The 16,651-nt window shown below is 44.3% G+C and overlaps 2 protein-coding genes across 5 annotated transcripts; one reads left to right on the top strand and one right to left on the bottom strand.

Annotated features, from left to right (window-relative positions):
* The first annotated feature begins 111 nt into the window (after nt 1–111).
* On the top strand, nt 112–11,914 carry LOC123993608 (pre-mRNA-processing factor 39-like). Of its 3 annotated transcripts, none has more exons than XR_006831477.1 (15): nt 112–219; nt 5,339–5,589; nt 5,754–5,879; nt 6,044–6,162; nt 6,373–6,540; nt 7,172–7,334; nt 7,540–7,644; nt 8,968–9,249; nt 9,335–9,461; nt 9,586–9,857; nt 10,318–10,502; nt 10,731–10,805; nt 10,978–11,155; nt 11,346–11,426; nt 11,519–11,914. XR_006831477.1 is itself a non-coding variant. In XM_046295948.1 (15 exons), exons 1-14 carry the CDS (start codon nt 156–158, stop codon nt 11,355–11,357), a joined length of 2,127 nt encoding a protein of 708 aa, XP_046151904.1. In that variant the 5' UTR covers nt 112–155; the 3' UTR covers nt 11,358–11,371; nt 11,519–11,914. The 3 variants fall into 3 exon arrangements, 2 of the variants coding, with proteins under 2 accessions (XP_046151904.1, XP_046151903.1); XM_046295948.1 differs by having other exon boundaries at nt 11,346–11,371; XM_046295947.1 differs by lacking the exon at nt 11,346–11,426.
* A 520-nt stretch (nt 11,915–12,434) lies between these two features.
* LOC123993609 (UBX domain-containing protein 1-like) lies at nt 12,435–16,067 on the bottom strand. 2 transcript variants are annotated; one of them, XM_046295949.1, is made up of 10 exons: nt 15,976–16,067; nt 15,315–15,377; nt 15,180–15,233; nt 14,897–15,036; nt 14,656–14,740; nt 14,219–14,410; nt 13,801–13,852; nt 13,568–13,687; nt 13,239–13,422; nt 12,435–13,009 (listed from the first exon to the last, which is right to left on the bottom strand). In XM_046295949.1, exons 2-10 carry the CDS (start codon nt 15,371–15,373, stop codon nt 12,969–12,971), a joined length of 927 nt encoding a protein of 308 aa, XP_046151905.1. In that variant the 5' UTR covers nt 15,374–15,377; nt 15,976–16,067; the 3' UTR covers nt 12,435–12,968. The 2 variants fall into 2 exon arrangements, with proteins under 2 accessions (XP_046151905.1, XP_046151906.1); XM_046295950.1 differs by having other exon boundaries at nt 15,315–15,373; nt 15,976–16,010.
* Nucleotides 16,068–16,651: the final 584 nt, after the last annotated feature.

The raw sequence follows: 16,651 nt of genomic DNA, 5'->3' as shown, positions 1-16,651 counted from the left end.
ATTGATCAAGGATCCGCGTACCCATTTCCATATGAATACTGTCAGTGGAATACATATTTGGCCGAAAATACCGTGAATCAACGCTCAGCAAAAATTTTATTCGGTTATCTTGCAGACAGTACTTGTCGCATGGAAGTGACGTATTTTTTTTTGTCATGGCGGCAGAAGGCTCGGATTCAGAAGACCTGAACACCAACGGGCTAATGGAGGCTCCTTCAGGTTGTAAAAACATGAAATAATCTAAATATATTCACGAAGTTATTCAATGGTTACGCGGGGTTCATATGTATAGTCGTTTGTATCTTTACTGTCAGCTACCAGTCGCAACTACGCCTGTGAAAAGATGGCTGGCAAGCTAACGTTAACTAGCTGACATGGCTAATATGAGTTTACGTTGCGCCAACTGGAGAAACCGAAAGTTGCCTCCCCCTAGCAAGTACCAGAGTTAATGCACTAGCACAGGGTTGGGCAACTTGGGTGGGGGTCCACAATAAATCTGAACTCATTATGGGGGGCCTCAGTGGCTCGCGGGTCTGCATACACACATTCATACCTACACATGTAGTCAGAGCCGGTCCTAGCCTTTTGGGGGCCCTAAGCTACATTTTGTTACCCCACCTTGTGAGCAAAATATTTAAACTTTTTCCATCAGACAGTTGATGGAGGGGGGAGAAAATGACCTTTTTAAATACATTTCCTGCAATTCTACCAGGGCTGGCCCCTGCTAAAAAAAAGTATTTTAAGATCAATTGATTAGTCAATTTTGGAACATATTTTTCCATATGTTTTAAATAACTATGTGTTGAGCTTGTCTGATGCTTTAAGCTTTTGATGAAATAAGAAGCCAATGCATTGAGGGAACCAGAGATGTAGGTAACCTTAAGCTGACCCAACTCTTTCTTTCTGTTCCTGCTGGCTTTTGCCGATTCTGCCATTACTCTCCTGAAGTTTCCGGTAATAGGCTACACAAGGAGTCGGCACCCATTTCTCATGTGGAATGGCAATTTCTTAAAATTTATACCGATCTGCGTGCCAGTTATGGTTTTCATATGCATATTTTCCTTGAACTGTTAAATTTAATTTATAATAACGTCTTCATATTTCTAAATCATTTCATTCTATCCAAATGAAAATAACCTAAAAAGTAACTTCTATTGCCATTTCCAACTACGTAAAATAGCCTACATAAAGCCAACAAATAAAAACGGTACATCCTGCAGGTAGAAAATATCCTGATTTAAAAATACATATCCTATAAATCATATTGGCCTGTCTGCAACAAACTTGAAACATTGCATCACCTTGGGTCTGAGCTGTAGCTTGCACTAGCGAACCTGTAACATTGTATAAAATATTCTGGGCCCTCAGTTTCCCACCAATGAGCTCAAGACGGACACAGTTGTAGGCTCACCGTAGCTGACAACCAGCACCTCAACTGTTTTACTGCTTGAGCTCCTGTTCCTATTCTAGAATATTAGCTCAAAATTATTGTGGAGATCCTGCAACTACATATAAACAATACCAGCACCCAAAATGAGTACCTGAACCTATTTCAGTCCATGACAAGCACTGATAAGTAATCAGGTAGACCTATTTTATGACGTTTCCACTGGATCAGAGAATGACCTTTTTTTCCCCTTACACGCTGAGTGGTTATCGAAAGGGAGAGGGCTGGAAAGATTTTTTCAAATACATAGAGGAAGTAGTGTAATGCTCAATGGATGTAAAAACAGTCTTCGTTTGCTTACTATTTGATGTGAAAACATTACTTTGAGAAGCTCCACAGCTCATTAGTGATTGTGCTTGAAGCCAATCAAAAATACTTTACCCCATTTATATGCCTACATTTGTGCGCAGGCCAGGTAGCCTATAGGCCTACTTCTATGCATGCGTGTCCTTACTCAACATTGACATGAGCACTCCAAAAGGCAATGACTAAATTGTGTTGTTCACTTCACATGTGTAGCATAGGTTGTGCGCTCTACAGTGTCAACTCTGACAATGAACTGTAAGACTGGAATAATATTGAATGCATTAACAGAAATTACCATAACGAAAGTAAGAAACATTGTAGATGAGGAATTACCGAGAAATGTACTACTGGTGATATATGATGGGGAATTGACAGACCCTAACAATCAAATGCAAACAATTTACACAATTAAGTTATGAAACAATGAATGTTCACAAATTGGTGGGAGAGAGCGCATTCTGGAGATAGAAGTGCATTGTGCATCTGGGCGCATGGTCAATCTGACGTCTGCATTGGCCATGCAGCATTTACGGTGATACGGCCTCAGCAAAAGACTGGGTATTCATACTTCTTGTGCTTCGCTGAGCAGTGCAGTTCTGTTGTCAAGGGAGTGAGTTTGTGTTTATACAGGATGTACCACCCCCCCCCACACACACACACACCATATATATGTAGCAGTCATTCAACCTACTCATTCAAGAGCTTTTCTTTATTTGGACTATTTTCTACATTGTAGAACATCAAAACTATACAATAACACTTATGGAATCATGTAGTAACCAAAAAATTGTTAAATCAAAATATATTTAATATTCTTTAAAGTAGCCACCCTTTGCCTTTGATGACAGCTTTGCACACACTGTCCATTCTCAACTGGCTTCATGAGGTAGTCACTGGAATGCTTTTCCACAGTCTTGAAGGGGTTCCCACTTATGCTGAGCACTTGTTGGCTGCTTTACCTTCACTCTGTGGTCCAACTAATCCCAAACCATCTCAATTGGGTTGAGGTTGGGTGATTGTGGAGGCCAGGTCATCTGATGCAGCACTCCATCACTCTCCTTCTTGGTCAAATAGCCCTTACACAGCCTGGAGGTGTGTTGGGTCATTGTCCTGTTGAAAAACAAATGATAGTGCCACTATGCGCAAACCAGTTGGGATGACGTATCGCTGCAGAATGCTGTGGTAGCCATGCTGGTGAAGTGTGCCTTGAATTCTAAATTAATCACAGTGTCACCAGCACCATCACACCTCTTCCTCCATGAGTCCCACAAAGACACAGCGGGTAGGAACCCCACATCTAAAATTTTCGTCGGTCTAATATCTCATCAGACAAAAGGACAGATTTCCCCCAGTCTTATGCCCATTGCTCGTGTTTCTTGGTCCAAGCAAGTCTCTTTTTATTGGTGTCCTTTAGTAGAAGTTTATTTGCAGCAACTCAACCATGAAGGCCTGATTGACGTAGTCTCCTCTGAGCAGCTGCTGTTGAGATGTCTGTTACTTGAACTCTGTGAAGCATTTTTTGGGCTGTTATCTGAGGTGCAGTTAATTGTCGATTTCTGAGGGTGGTAACTCTATAATGAACTTATCCTCTGTAGCAGAGGTAACTCTGGGTCTTCCTTTCCTGTGGCGGTCCTCATGAGAGACAGTTTCATCATTGCGCTTGATGGTCCTACCTGCAAAGGGACCAACCACTTGAAGAAACTTTCAAAGTTCTTGAAATTTTCCGCATTGACTGACCTTCATGTTATAAAGTAATGATGGACTGTTGTTTCTCTTTCCGTATTCAAGCTGTTCTTGCCATAACATGGACTTGGTCTTTTACCAAATAGGGCTCTCTTCTGTATACCACCTCTACCTTGTCACAACACAACTGATTAGCTCAAATGCATTAAGAAGGAAATAAATTCCACAAATTAACTTTTAACAAGGCACACCTGTTCATTTAAATGCATTCCAGGTGACTACCCCATGAAGCTGGTTGAGAGGATGCCAAGAGTGTACAAAGCTGTCAGCAACGCAAAGGGTGGCTACTTTGAAGAATCTAAAATATATTTTGATTTGTTTAACACTTTTTTGTTTACTATATGATTCCATATGTGTTATTTCATAGTTTTGATGTCTTAATTATTATTCTACAATGTAGGAAATGTATACTGTATATTTGCTACTGTTCGACTAAAAATATTTTGGTCGACCAACAGCCTATCGACCAGTCGACTATTTGGGGTCAGCTCTAAATTCTATACATTTTGCCATGGGAGCATATAGAAAGTGTTGCAGTTTTAAAGCAACTTTGCTGCAAATCTACACATTTTGCCATGGGGTGGTGAGAAAACGTTTGCAGTTTTTAATATGATATCTGAGTGCAAGTGACTAACCAAATTCAATTGGGGCCCCGGGTCGATAATTCGACCATGATTACTACTTGCCTAAACATCAGCCCGTTACCATGGTTATCCCATGAATATCAGTCTGAAATAAGTCGTTGTAAAAAAAGAAGCAATAGTCTCTACAAGACAGAATGTTGAATAAAATGATATTTCAACTTACTTTACAGGTTGTACATGCTGTTGATCCTTTTGGCGGTAGGAGGTGGAGATAGGCTGTCCACGGGAAAACATTGCGGTGCCAGTAGTTTATTACTTGTATTTTCAATCTGTTGACGCATTGCACGTGATGCACAATATGTAAACAAAAGCACATTTCCTCGCAATAAGCTTGAAGTGTTTGCTGTTCAGTTAGTCTTGGCCATATTATGCAAGTGTTGGTCACGTGAATTGCATCAGTATTGAAAATATGAACCAGAAATACAAATGATATACAGACCACCCAAGGTGGGGTTGATAATACTACTCTGTGGATATTTTGTCTAACATTCCTACCTGCACGGACAACCGGAAGTATCATTGTATTCAGCATTCTGACTTGTAGAGGTCGTGAGAGAGAACTTTTCTGATTCAAATGCAAATTTTTGCCAGACATAGAATTCTATGCAATTCAACGTTGAGTCTTCAGGCACGTTTACTACAAATTTAGATAGCTTGCCACTAGACTAGCTTGCCAGTAGACTAATTTACCAATCTAAAAAATGTTAGCTGAAATGAGCTAATTGAGTGACTGACATAACAAGAAAAACTGCTGATGCACAACCACATTTTGAAATTGTATTCTACGATTTTAACTCTCAACAGTAGGTTGAGACCCCGACTGAGTTCCAGTCAGGTCGCCAGTTACCCATCCCTGCACTAGCTAGTACTTGCCAGGCCGGGTCTTTTATTATGGTATAGTAAGCTGATCTAACCAGTGTAGATGCAGACATTAGTCGCATCATGCCCCCTGCTGCTCCGTCCCCGGCCATTGTTATGAGTGTAGTGATTCGTGTGTAGTACCTAGAAATACTCATGAATGATTGGCTAAAAACACCATCAGTGATTGGAATTCCCCTTATAATGGCAGTAATCTACATTTAATCTGTAAATTACATTTGTTTAGGACTATGCGTCATTGAGCAGGCCAGCCATTTCTTTGTGTTATAGATAAAACAAATTCTTCCATGTGTAACTTTCTAAATTTCTCATTTAATAGCTCTGGAAGCCATGGAGGCTGTCCAACTTCCAACAGAGAAGGAAGAGGCATCAGAGGAGAATGGTGGAGGAGGAGCCTCGGAGGCTCCAGAAGCAGCAGCTGCGACATCATACAACATGCCTCTGGCAGAGAATGAGGAGGAAGAAGACGGAGAGTTCCCTGCGGACTTTGACCGACTCTGGAAGCTGGCCCATGACAATCCACAGGACTTCTCTAGCTGGACTGACCTTCTGCAGTACTGTGAGCAAGAGGTGAAAAGAGCTGAGGAGACAGACAAGACTCCTATTGCCATTTTGTCATACGCCTGAAGCTCTTCTGCATTAATAATGCATAGCTAACTATACCACTGTTGTTCAGATGTGCACTGTTGAAGTGGGTGGAATTTGCAGCTAACCAGATATCTAATTGTCCCCAGAGTCACATGACAGCGTCACGTCGGGCGCTGGTAGCCTTTCTGGCACGGTACCCACTGTGCTACGGATACTGGAAGAAGTTTGCTGACCTGGAGCGACGTGCTGGCTACACCAACAAAGCTCAGGAGGTATGAGGATGAGGTGGAGTGTGTTTGGCACATGGATGTGTGTCTTGTTATGTGGTCTGCTGACTGACATTTTTTATTGACAAAAAGGCACATTCTTCTCTCTCACAGTATGTAATGGCTTTAGTTCCATAACATTCATGTGTAATGTTGTTTTGTTGTTCCAGGTGTGTGTTCAGGGTCTGAAGGCCATTCCCCTGAGTGTAGATCTGTGGATCCACTACATTAACCTGCTACTGGGCACGCTCAACATGAACCTGCCAGAGTCCTCTCAGCGCATTCGCAGGTACACACTCTTAAACACACAGTACCACACTTATATACATTCAACACTAGCCAGCCTTTACTTTCAATATTAGCCTGAACACTCCAAATGTTTTAATTCAGTATTTATTCTCATTCACAGAATGAATGTTCAAATAAAGATACGGAACCCTAACTCTTTTTTAATAGATGTCAGATAGCCTGATACCTGTCTCTTGTCACTTCTTCCCAGTGCATTTGAGGAGGCGGTGACGGCAGCAGGACTGGACTTCCACTCTGACCGTCTGTGGGAGCTGTACATTGAGTGGGAGAAGGAGCAGGGAGACATGAAGGCTGCCACTGGAGTCTACGACAGAGTCCTCAGAGTCCCCACTCAGCTGTACAGCAGCCACTATGAGAAGTGAGACTATACACATTCACAAACAGTACACTCTCTCTACTAAGAAAAACAGTAGAGCTTCAAATCAGTCAAAACTCTAAACTATAGGGCCTCCCGAGTGGCGCAGCGGTCAAAGGCGCTAGAGGTGTCACTACGGACCCTGGTTCGTTTCCGGACTGTATCACAACCGGCCGTAACCGGGATTATCATAGGGCGGTGCACAATTGGCCCAGCGTCGGGAGGGTTTGGCCGAGGGGGCTTTACTTGGCTCATCTCGCTCTAGAAACTCCTTGTGGCGGGCCGGGCGCCTGCAGGCTGACCTCGTTCGTCAGGTGAACAGTGTTTCCTCCGACACATTGATGCGGCTGGCTTCCGGGTTAAGCGGGCAGGTGTTAAGAAGCATGGTTTGGTGGGTCATGTTTCGGGAAGGACGCATGACTCAGCCTTCGCCTCCCAAGCCCATTGGGGAGTTGCAGCGATGAGACAATATCGAAAAAGGGGGTAAAAAATATATATGAAGTATAAAATCGTAACCTTTTATTAAATGATAGATTTTAATAATTATCAAACTCACTTCCCATTATGGACCTTATATTTGCTGACTTGGTGAATCTGATCCACTTTCTCCGTCCCTCCTATCTCTCTCTTACAGATTCAAGACTCATCTTAATGCCCATGCGCCCAAGGACGTCCTCTCAGCAGTGGAGTATGAGGGGTTGCTTGAGGAATCTAAACAGAGTCACAAGACTGAGAAGTCTGAGTTGGCTGAGGGGGAAGAGGAGTTACCACCTGGGGAAGAGAAGGAACCTACAGAGGTGGATTACAAATGACAAATCCCTAGTAATGTTGGATTAAGATTTAACATGACATTTAACACGAGTGTCAGATGCTGCCAAAATAGCATAAAGTGGAGACATTTCAAGCTATGGAGTAAGGCTATGGTATAGGATCTTAACTTTGATTTTACACTGATTTAAAAGTCTGCCATCATAACTGTCATGTTATGTTTCACCCAATCAGGAAGAACTGATTCCGAAAATGCGAGAGCTCCTATTGGCTCGAAGAGAGAAGGTGTACCAAGACCTGGAGGGAGAGGTCAGGAAGAGGTGGAACTTTGAGGAAGCTGTGAGTTACCCCGGGAACACACACACATCCCTTCTATGTGCAACTCAGAAGCAATGATTGAAGCATGATACGCTATATATACAAAAGTATGTGGACACCCATTCAAATGAGTGGATTCGGCTATTTCAGCCACACCTGTTGCTGACGGGTGTATAAAATCGAGAACACAGCCATGTAATCTCCATAGACAAACATTGGCAGTCGAATGGCCTTACTGAAGAGCTCAGTAACTTTGAACATGGTACCGTCATAGGATGCCACCTTTCCAACAAGTCAGTTTGTAAAATGTCTGCCCTGCTAGAGCTGCCCCGGTCAACTGTAAGTGCTGTTATTGTGAATTGGAAATGTCTCGGATCAACAACGGCTCAGCCGCAAAGTGGTAGACCACACAAGCTCACAGAACGGGACCACCGAGTGCTGAAGCGCGTAGCGCGTGACAATGGTCTGTCCTTGGTTGCAACACTCACTACCGAGATCCAAACTGCCTCTGTAAGCAACACCAGCACAAGAAATGTTTGTCGGGAGCTTCGTCAAATGGGCTTCCATGGCTGAGCAGCTGCACACAAGCCTAAGATCACCATGCGCAATGCCAAGCATTGGCTAAAGTGGTGTAAAGCTTGCCGCTATTGGACTCAGGAGAAGTGGAAACGTGTTCTCTGGAGTGATGAATCACGCTTCAACATCTGTCTGGCAGTCTGACGGAAGAATCTGGGTTTGGCGGATTCCAGTAGAACGCTACCTGCCACAATGCATTGTGCCAACTGTAAAGTTTGGTGGAGGAGGAATAATGGTCTGGGCTGTTTTTTAGGGTTCGGGCTGGGCCCCTTTGTTCCATTGAAGGGAAATCTTAATGCTACAGCTTACAATGACATTTTAGATGATGCTGTGTTTCCAACTTTGTGGAAACATCAGCATGACAATGCCCCTTGCTCAAAGCGAGGTCCATACAGAAAAGGTTTGCTGAGATTAGTGTGGAAGAACTTGACTGGCTTGCACAGAGCCCTGTCCTCAACCCCATTGAATACCTTTGGGATGAATTGGAATGCGAGTCCGCCCTAATCGCCCGACCTCACTAATAATCTTGTGGCTGAATGGAAGCAAGTCCCCGCAGCAATGTTCCAACATCTAGTGGAAAGCCTTCACAGAAGAGTGGAGACTGTTATTGCTGCAAAGGGGGGACCAACTCCATATTAGTAAACATGATTGTGGAATGAGATGTTCGACGAGCAGGTGTCCACACTCTTTTGGTCAAGTAGTGTACTTTCATTGGTTGGAAACATTTACTTATCTTCTCTTCTGTTCCCATTCCTCCCTTCTTTCCAGATCAAGCGTCCATATTTCCACGTGAAGCCTCTGGACCGGACCCAGCTGAGGGCCTGGCACTCCTACCTGGACTGGGAGCTCACCGAGCTGGGGGGGGGCGGTGAAAAGGAGGTGAAGACCGAGACCAAACCAGAGGCCATGGAGGGCCAGGAAGAGGAGCAAAAGGAGGAAAAGGAGGGGTCAAAGAGCAGTGAGATTGTTGCCGGGGGAGACCGGAGGGTACGGATCCTGTTTGAGCGCTGTCTGATTGCCTGCGCTCTCTACGAGGAGTTCTGGACCAAGGTAAGGAGGGGCTGCAGGGGTGTGTGTGTCAGTAACATGTTTGTATGTCAGTCTGACTAATGTATACTGTATGCATGTTTTTCAGTATGTTCAGTACCTGGAACCTCAGAGTCTGGACGAGGCGCGGGGAGTGTTTCGGCGAGCCTGTGAGATCCACCTGGCCCACAAACACACCATGCACCTGCAGTGGGCCACCTTCGAGGAGAGGCATGGTGAGAGAGGAAGAGACACGTCACATTGTTCACCTTTTCACTTTCACCTCAAATGTGATACACAGGACACCATTACCCAGTGTTGTAGCCCACTCACGCCCTCCTCCCCTCCATCTCCTCCCAGGTGACCTAACAGAGGCACGGCGAGTGTTGGAGGCTCTGGAAACCTCAGTGCCGGGATTGGCCATGGTACGGCTGCGCAGGGCGGGGCTAGAGAGACGGGCGGGCAGGCTAGATGAATCAGAAGCTCTGCTCAGGGACGCAGTGGCCCAGGCCAAAGAGACACCTCACCTCCATGCGTTCTACTCCATCAAACTGGCCCGGCTGCTGCTGAAGCTCTGCAAGAACCCCAGCAAGGCCCGGGGAGTCCTGCAGGAGGCGCTGGAGATTAGCCCGGTGAGAGGAGGGGAGATAGATCTAAGAGAGGCGAAAATGAAAAGATTTAGGGAAAGGGGGATACCTAGTCAGTTGTCCAACTGAATGTATTCAACTGAAATGTGTCTTCCGCATTTAACCCAACCCCTCTGAATCAGAGAGGTGCTGGGGGCTGCCATAATCAACATCCACGTCTTCGGTGCCCGGGGAACAGTGGGTTAACAGCCTTGCTCTGGGGTAGAACGACAGATTTTTAACATGTCAGCTCTGGGATTCAATCCAGCAACCTTCCGGTTACTGGCCCAACGCTCTAAGCATCGACTGAAAAAGGAAGGATCACATTTAAGATGCAATTGGGATTGAATATCAGGGATGAACATGGAAAATAGTCCAGATCTAAACCTCATAGAAAATGTAACCTGTCAGAGCATCATTTATCATTGTTTGTTGTTCCCTCTTTAATGTCCCCTCTGTTTTCCAGGATGAGGGTAAGCTGCACCTGAACCTGCTGGAGCTGGAGGTGTCCGGTGACCCCAGAGGGTCGGCCGAGGGGGTGCAGCAGTGTGTGACACGGGCGCTGGCCGCACCCCTCTCCCCACAGACCAAGATCCTCTTCTCCCAGAGGGGCCTGCAGTACGCTGAGGACTATGGGACCTCTGTGCAAAGGTCAGGGGTCATAGGATTGTTTGTTATTTTTAGATACAATCAGGAACCTGGAGAAAATAAAACAAGCATTTTATTCTGCCCATATTTGATTTAATGGTATGAAATTAACCAACCAGGAGAAATTACTGTACTGTTGCTGTCCTATGGCCTGCAGTGTGCCAACAGTTTGAGGAGCATCACTTTACCATGTTTTAAATGACTGTGCTGTTGCTGTTCTCTGGCCTGCAGTGTGCTAACAGTCTATGAGGAGCATCAGAAGCTACTGAAAGAGCTCGGCAACAAGAAGAGAGTGTCTGAGAACGGGTGAGATTATAACGTATCTATCAATATCATGCAAGGGTTTATACCTGTAAAATTGTGTGATGTTTTGAAACTTTTTTGTTGTTGTTGATCTGAAGCTGTTCATGGAGAAGCAAATGGGTAAACTGTTCATGGATTGGTTATTGACGCAGTTGTTATATTGATTGATCTGCAGAGACAGTGAGGACCCAGAGAAGATGAGTAAAGGAGAAGATGGCTCTGCTGTGCCCGCTCCACCACAGGCCCCTCCCACAATGCCCCATGTCCCCATGACGACACCACCTCCACCCATGATGGGTGGGGACATGAGTGCGGTTCATGCAGGCTATGGAGGATATGGAAGCTGGCATCAGGTATGACAGGGATTGTTACACTGTAAAAACTGATACGAGCCAAATATCGTCTACATACGGTCTTAAACGATCAGTGCTTCTTTTGAAATTGAGCCAGATAGAGGAGAGACACTGAAGCTCTCAAATTCAAATCTGAAAATCAAAGCCAGTTCCACTGCTTTTTTTTATTTTATTCTTCCCCTCTAATCAGGGACTGATTTAGACCTGGGACACCAGGTGGGTGCAATTATCAGGTAGAACAGAAAACCAGAAGTAGTCCGAACCTCGTAGGGTAAGATCTGAATACCCCTGCACTAAAATGTTGTTTAGAGAGCGGGTGTTCCTTCACTTGCCCTTTTTTAAAGTGTTCTTCTCCTCTTTCAGCAACCACAGTATGGGGGATACGGAGGCTACCAGCAAGCCTGGAACTACAATCAGGGTTACTACCCTCCCAGCTAAGGGTGAAGAGAACTCCTGTGACACACCAACTGACAGCAGGGGTTACCAGAGATGATTCAGCATTGACGACCCAGTGTTCACGTGTTTAAACTCCATGGATGCACCCCAAATGGCACATTATGCCCTATATAGTGCACTACCTTTGACAAGGGCCCATAGAGCTCTGGTCAAAAGTAGTGAACTTTGTAGGGAATAGGGTGCAAACTCATATCTTTTATCAGGAACAGGGGTGGGACCTGTGACGTCTACTACTCGTTTGGTCTTTGAAAATGTGCTCTTGTACATTGTTTTAATGATAAACTATTTTTGTATTCTCTTCTACATGCAGCCCCTTTCATTTTAAGCAAAACCGTCTCTCCATACCTCCTGTATTATTGTCATTCCAGAAGTATAGGCTAGTATTTTTTTCTAATGTACATAATGGTGTTTTATAGTTGTGAAGTTAAAGCTCTTTTCATTAACGAGCAGGTTAAGATCAATCTATTGTGTCCTTCAAGTTTCTGTCCATTCGAGTCCTCCAGTGTCGTCGTCCTCCAGACAGAAGATAGGGAAGCCATGTTGTATGCTGGTGTACCAGTGCCTCTGGACTCAGAGGTTAAGTAAAGAATAATAACTGAATAGGTACGCTGTGCTGTACCTAGTGGACATGTCTAAAACCAACAGCATCAGTCATGTTTGGTCAAACTTCAGAGTAGAAAACTGTTAAATGTTTGGCTAAATCCACCACACAACTTTAGCCTTTTTTAATCACTCAGTTTTTTAAATACCATTCCATTTCTGCTGTGTTTTAGTGCATCCAATCCATTGTACTCAAAAAAGGCATGCACAAATACACTGCAAATGTATGACAATGTAACTTTTAATCTTCACTTTTACATTGTTCAATAAAACATTTGAGTGAAGCACAATGCATTTTTGGGACTCTTGATATGACACATGATTTCTTAAGAGTGTATCTTAACTGTCATGCACATATAAGGAACTCTCACCAGTCAGTGAGATACAAAGCTGACTTAGGTCATCAAGTTTTTCAGCTTTCTCCTAAAAGTACATTATGTGAAGTTTTAAATTATGTTCAGTCCACCATGTAACTCCAAGTGATTATGCAATAACACCACTGTCAAATTGTTTAACTTATAAAAACTATAACTTCAAAACAGTGGAAAGTCGCAGTGTCTCAACAGCAGCCATGTCTTACACTTTAGGCCCCTTGAGAATCAATGGTCATCCATCTTGTGTTGCTATTTAAAATTAAAGCTCAATGTTTGTTGAAGGAGAATCAATCCATAGTTGACATCCTGGTCATTGTCCTGTTGTGATAAATGATGTGTGGAATTGAGGTTGGCTCATAAAGCATATTTTTACTTCAGGGTCCTTATTTCTTGGCAACGACCAGCACAGCTGAAGGCACCAAACCTGAACAATGACACAAAACAGTTAAGACAGTACGACACAAACTACAACACACCTAAATATCAGATTAGATTCCTCTAAAACTGATCTGACAACACAGGATAGATGAAAGTAGTACGTCTTTGGCTGGTTTTGACGTCTCGTCCTTTCAGATTAGTGCAGAGGAAGCCCCTTTGGACTATTGCGATTCTCCCTGTTCAAGCCCAGTAAGACGGGCATCCTGTCTGCTCACCCAGCTCCTGCAGGGGTTTCTCCATGTCCAGTTCTGTGTAGACGCGGCGGGGGTACGGGGACAGCAGCGTGAAGTCCTGGCCTTCGGGGGCGTTGCCGTTCATCTGGACGTAGACGCGCACAGCAGCTAGCGGCTCCTGTGCCTTGAACACGGAGGTCAGCGCCGAGCCGTCCAGCATACGCACCTGAGGACAGGAGGATAAATAAGTGAACGACATTGACTGTTGAGACAAACTCATCAAAAATATCTGTTGTGTCAAAATGCGTTGTACATCAGTTGTGAGTATGAACAGAATGTGAACTAGGCTGTAGACATCCATCGCCCCTTACCTGGATTCTGCACTCGTTATAGTCCTTCTTGGCGGGAGGCGGGCCCTGACTGGGCGGAGAGGAGGGAGGGCCCTCTGCTGAAGGGGAGGTTAGAGCTGTACTGGAAGAACCGCCTCCAAACTGGAGAGGAGTAGAAGGGGTTAGTGAGTTCAACTCTTTCTATGAAAGACATGGAGACATTATTTAGCAACAGTTCAGCATTACGAGTCAGATGCTGTAGGTGTAGTCAGTACCTTAAGTGCTCTCTCCTCTCTGTCGCGTGCTATCTTGTCTCGCACCCGCTGCCTGAGAAAGAGGGTATTCATTGGACAAAGAGAAGAGTTGTAGAATGGGAATAGACTTTATTTGCACTAAGACATTTACAAAAACTATTGGCTGTGTATGTAAACCTTACTAGCTATTCTTGTTTCCTCAATTCCTCTCAAAGCTCATTGAAGGAGGTTGTTCAAGGATCCTCTCCTCCAATGTTCTTTGAGACAACAGCCATTGGCCAATTTTGAGAGCATCAAATCCATCCGTGGTGCATTGTGGGTAAATTGTGCCTGCCTAGCTGATCTACAAATAATAATACTTATATGTAAGGTATTTTGTAAATCAGTTCATCGGCAGTCGCCTGCAATGTCAAACAAGCCTATTGACTTCATGGCTTACTTGGCCATTTTGTCATCGTTCTTCTCTCTCTGGCGCAGGTCGACCATTTTTTTCATCTCATCTTCCTGCAGTTTCTGTTTGACCTGCAGCAGTTCCTGGCCCTGCCTCCTCCTTTGCTTCTCTCTGTCTACTTCCTCTGCTCGTTCCCTCTCTCTCCGCTCCTCCTGCTTCACCCGCATCAGCTCCTCTAGCCTGGTACACACAGAAACACACACATGGAAGTAGACAAAGAAATAGACACACACACAAAGAAACAGACACAAACACAGGCACAGGCTTCATTGTATGCTGTCTCATTGCATTTTCTACTGAAAGCTTTTGCTGACACTTGATAATCTCTTTGAGTAACATTATTGACCAAACCTGACATTTCCCCACTGACAGAATAAAACAAGTAAGTGTGTAAACAGAACCTCAGTAGAGGTGAATTATCTGACCTCTTTATCTGCTCACGTTTCTCCTCCTCTGTCATTGGTCGTTTGGTATCCCCGTCATGGATCATCTGGTCACTACCGTCTGTAGCTAAAAGGTAGAGTTGACAGAAGAGGTAGGGGACAAGAAAACAATGTAAACCAACAACCATGTTAACCAGTAATGGAAGTGCAAGCCATAGTTATGAGGTTATAACAATATGAGTAATAACAATAGAATATGCTGCCCTGACCATTGACCACTTACCAGGGTCTGTTCCTTCTGCTGCGGTTTGGGCTGCTGGGCTGGGCTGTTGTGGGTCACATCCTCCAGTTCCACCAAGCACGTTCCCCACAGGAGGTACATAGGGCTCGTCAATGTCTGGGTCACCCTCATGTTCCATTAGCCTGTGGAAGAAAGCCATAATGGAAGAAAGAAATGACAAATCAGTTATTCCATGTGAATTACTCAACTGACCATCTGTAAAATTCAGCTGTGGATTTAGAAGCCTCTGAGGCCAGCTCACCAAAGCCTCTGCCAGCTGACTTACCAGTCCATGGCCCGCTCTATGCCCTGGTTTCCTGTGTGTGCCACAGCCTTTTCCCTGAAAGCAGTAGACAGACAGGACCAGAGTTGATATTTAGTGTGTCGAAAAATAGCCACATTAATTCAGATAGCTACTTACGCTCTGTTTCTGTCAAAGCCCATTTCCAGCAGGCTGTCCAATGTCGTTTGTTCTGCCATCTTGCTGAGAGAACATGGAAGTTAAGAAGACAAGTTTCACTTTGGAGTCAGATACTGTAGGCAAGGAGGTGAGCATGTAAAGTAGCCCTAAACAGGTATTAACTATACTAGTGTAAATGATTTAGAATCAGGTTGAACCAATTACATGTTACCCGAATAACTCGTGAGCTAGTTACATCGGTTGTTATTACATAGTTCCATAATGTGCTAGCTGTGTAGTTATTTGACTGGATTGAACTGGCTATGAAGATAACAAAGCAGCATCCCTTAGGTAACGTCCGGCAGGAAACATTTTAGTATCTACACAGACCACCACATGAATATCATTCATAAACCAAAGAAGAATTGCCCAGTAAATTTGCCGTATTATCTATGTTTACATATGGACTAGCTATTGTTAGCTTGATGTACGAATGAGATGGCTCATTTCAGTTAGCCTCTCCTGCTAGCTGTAACAAGAAAAACTGTTTGCAAATTGATGATGCTCTGTACAATAGAGGGTGACTATTGCATTATACTTGCGAAAATGATAGAGATCAACAATTTCATAAACGTTATTTTACTAAATAGCATTATTTGTTTGAGAAACATTAGCAACTCACATTCGGAATCAGTCAACAAACACCGCTTCCAATCTTGTCACATGCGAGCATGTATGGAGGCCCAATAGGATACAAAATGACCGCATTTTCCAAACATTCTCATTCACAGAAAATTGCTGCCATCTAGTGGACCTTACACTAGCAGTATCCGTATAACAGTTTGCATTATAGTTGTCCCCAGTCATGTGTATAAACCCTGGATGACTGACAGGGGGTGCTGTAATGATGCCACCGCGCAGCCATCTTGAACGCTACATAAATGCATGTATTCATTCGTTTTTGACATGTTTATTATATTACAGAAAACCTTAATGCATACTTTTAAATTACATTATGTGAGCCAAACATACGAATAAAACATATTGTAGCGACCCGCACAGACAGCTGTGTGTTATGTGTTAGGCTAGGAGGTGGTTGTGTTGTACTGATGACCAGTACCCGGTGTTCGCGGGGTCCGACATGTCAATCAACCTGCTATCTGCCAATCACGGGAATGCCTGGAATGTTCTGATGCCGGGCATCCTGGTGGTTGGCGGAGTGGCGAGGAGGGGGGTTGGGCAGGGGGGTGGAGCATTGGAAGTTAAGACCAGGTTCAGCCTTTGTTCTCTCTCTCTTGCGCCTGGGCTTCACAAGAGAAGGTCACGATTGGCTTGTGGGTTATCTGTCATCTATTTGG

The sequence above is a fragment of the Oncorhynchus gorbuscha genome, linkage group LG13 (genome assembly GCF_021184085.1).
Source record: "Oncorhynchus gorbuscha isolate QuinsamMale2020 ecotype Even-year linkage group LG13, OgorEven_v1.0, whole genome shotgun sequence".
Taxonomy (NCBI): domain Eukaryota; kingdom Metazoa; phylum Chordata; class Actinopteri; order Salmoniformes; family Salmonidae; genus Oncorhynchus; species Oncorhynchus gorbuscha.
This window is presented reverse-complemented; position numbering and strand designations above follow the sequence as displayed.

Excerpts from the sequence above, each read along its gene's own strand:
- LOC123993608 (XM_046295947.1), top strand. The coding sequence starts at position 156 with ATGGCGGCAGAAGGCTCGGATTCAGAAGACCTGAACACCAACGGGCTA. Across the intron at positions 7,335-7,539 it reads AAGAGAAGGAACCTACAGAG|GAAGAACTGATTCCGAAAAT; the intron begins GTGGATTACAAA and ends TCACCCAATCAG. Across the intron at positions 10,503-10,730 it reads TATGGGACCTCTGTGCAAAG|TGTGCTAACAGTCTATGAGG; the intron begins GTCAGGGGTCAT and ends TCTGGCCTGCAG.
- LOC123993609 (XM_046295949.1), bottom strand. The coding sequence starts at position 15,373 with ATGGCAGAACAAACGACATTGGACAGCCTGCTGGAAATGGGCTTTGAC. Across the intron at positions 15,037-15,179 it reads ATAGAGCGGGCCATGGACTG|GCTAATGGAACATGAGGGTG; the intron begins GTAAGTCAGCTG and ends TTTCTTCCACAG. Across the intron at positions 13,853-14,218 it reads AACGATGACAAAATGGCCAA|GCAGCGGGTGCGAGACAAGA; the intron begins GTAAGCCATGAA and ends CCTCTTTCTCAG.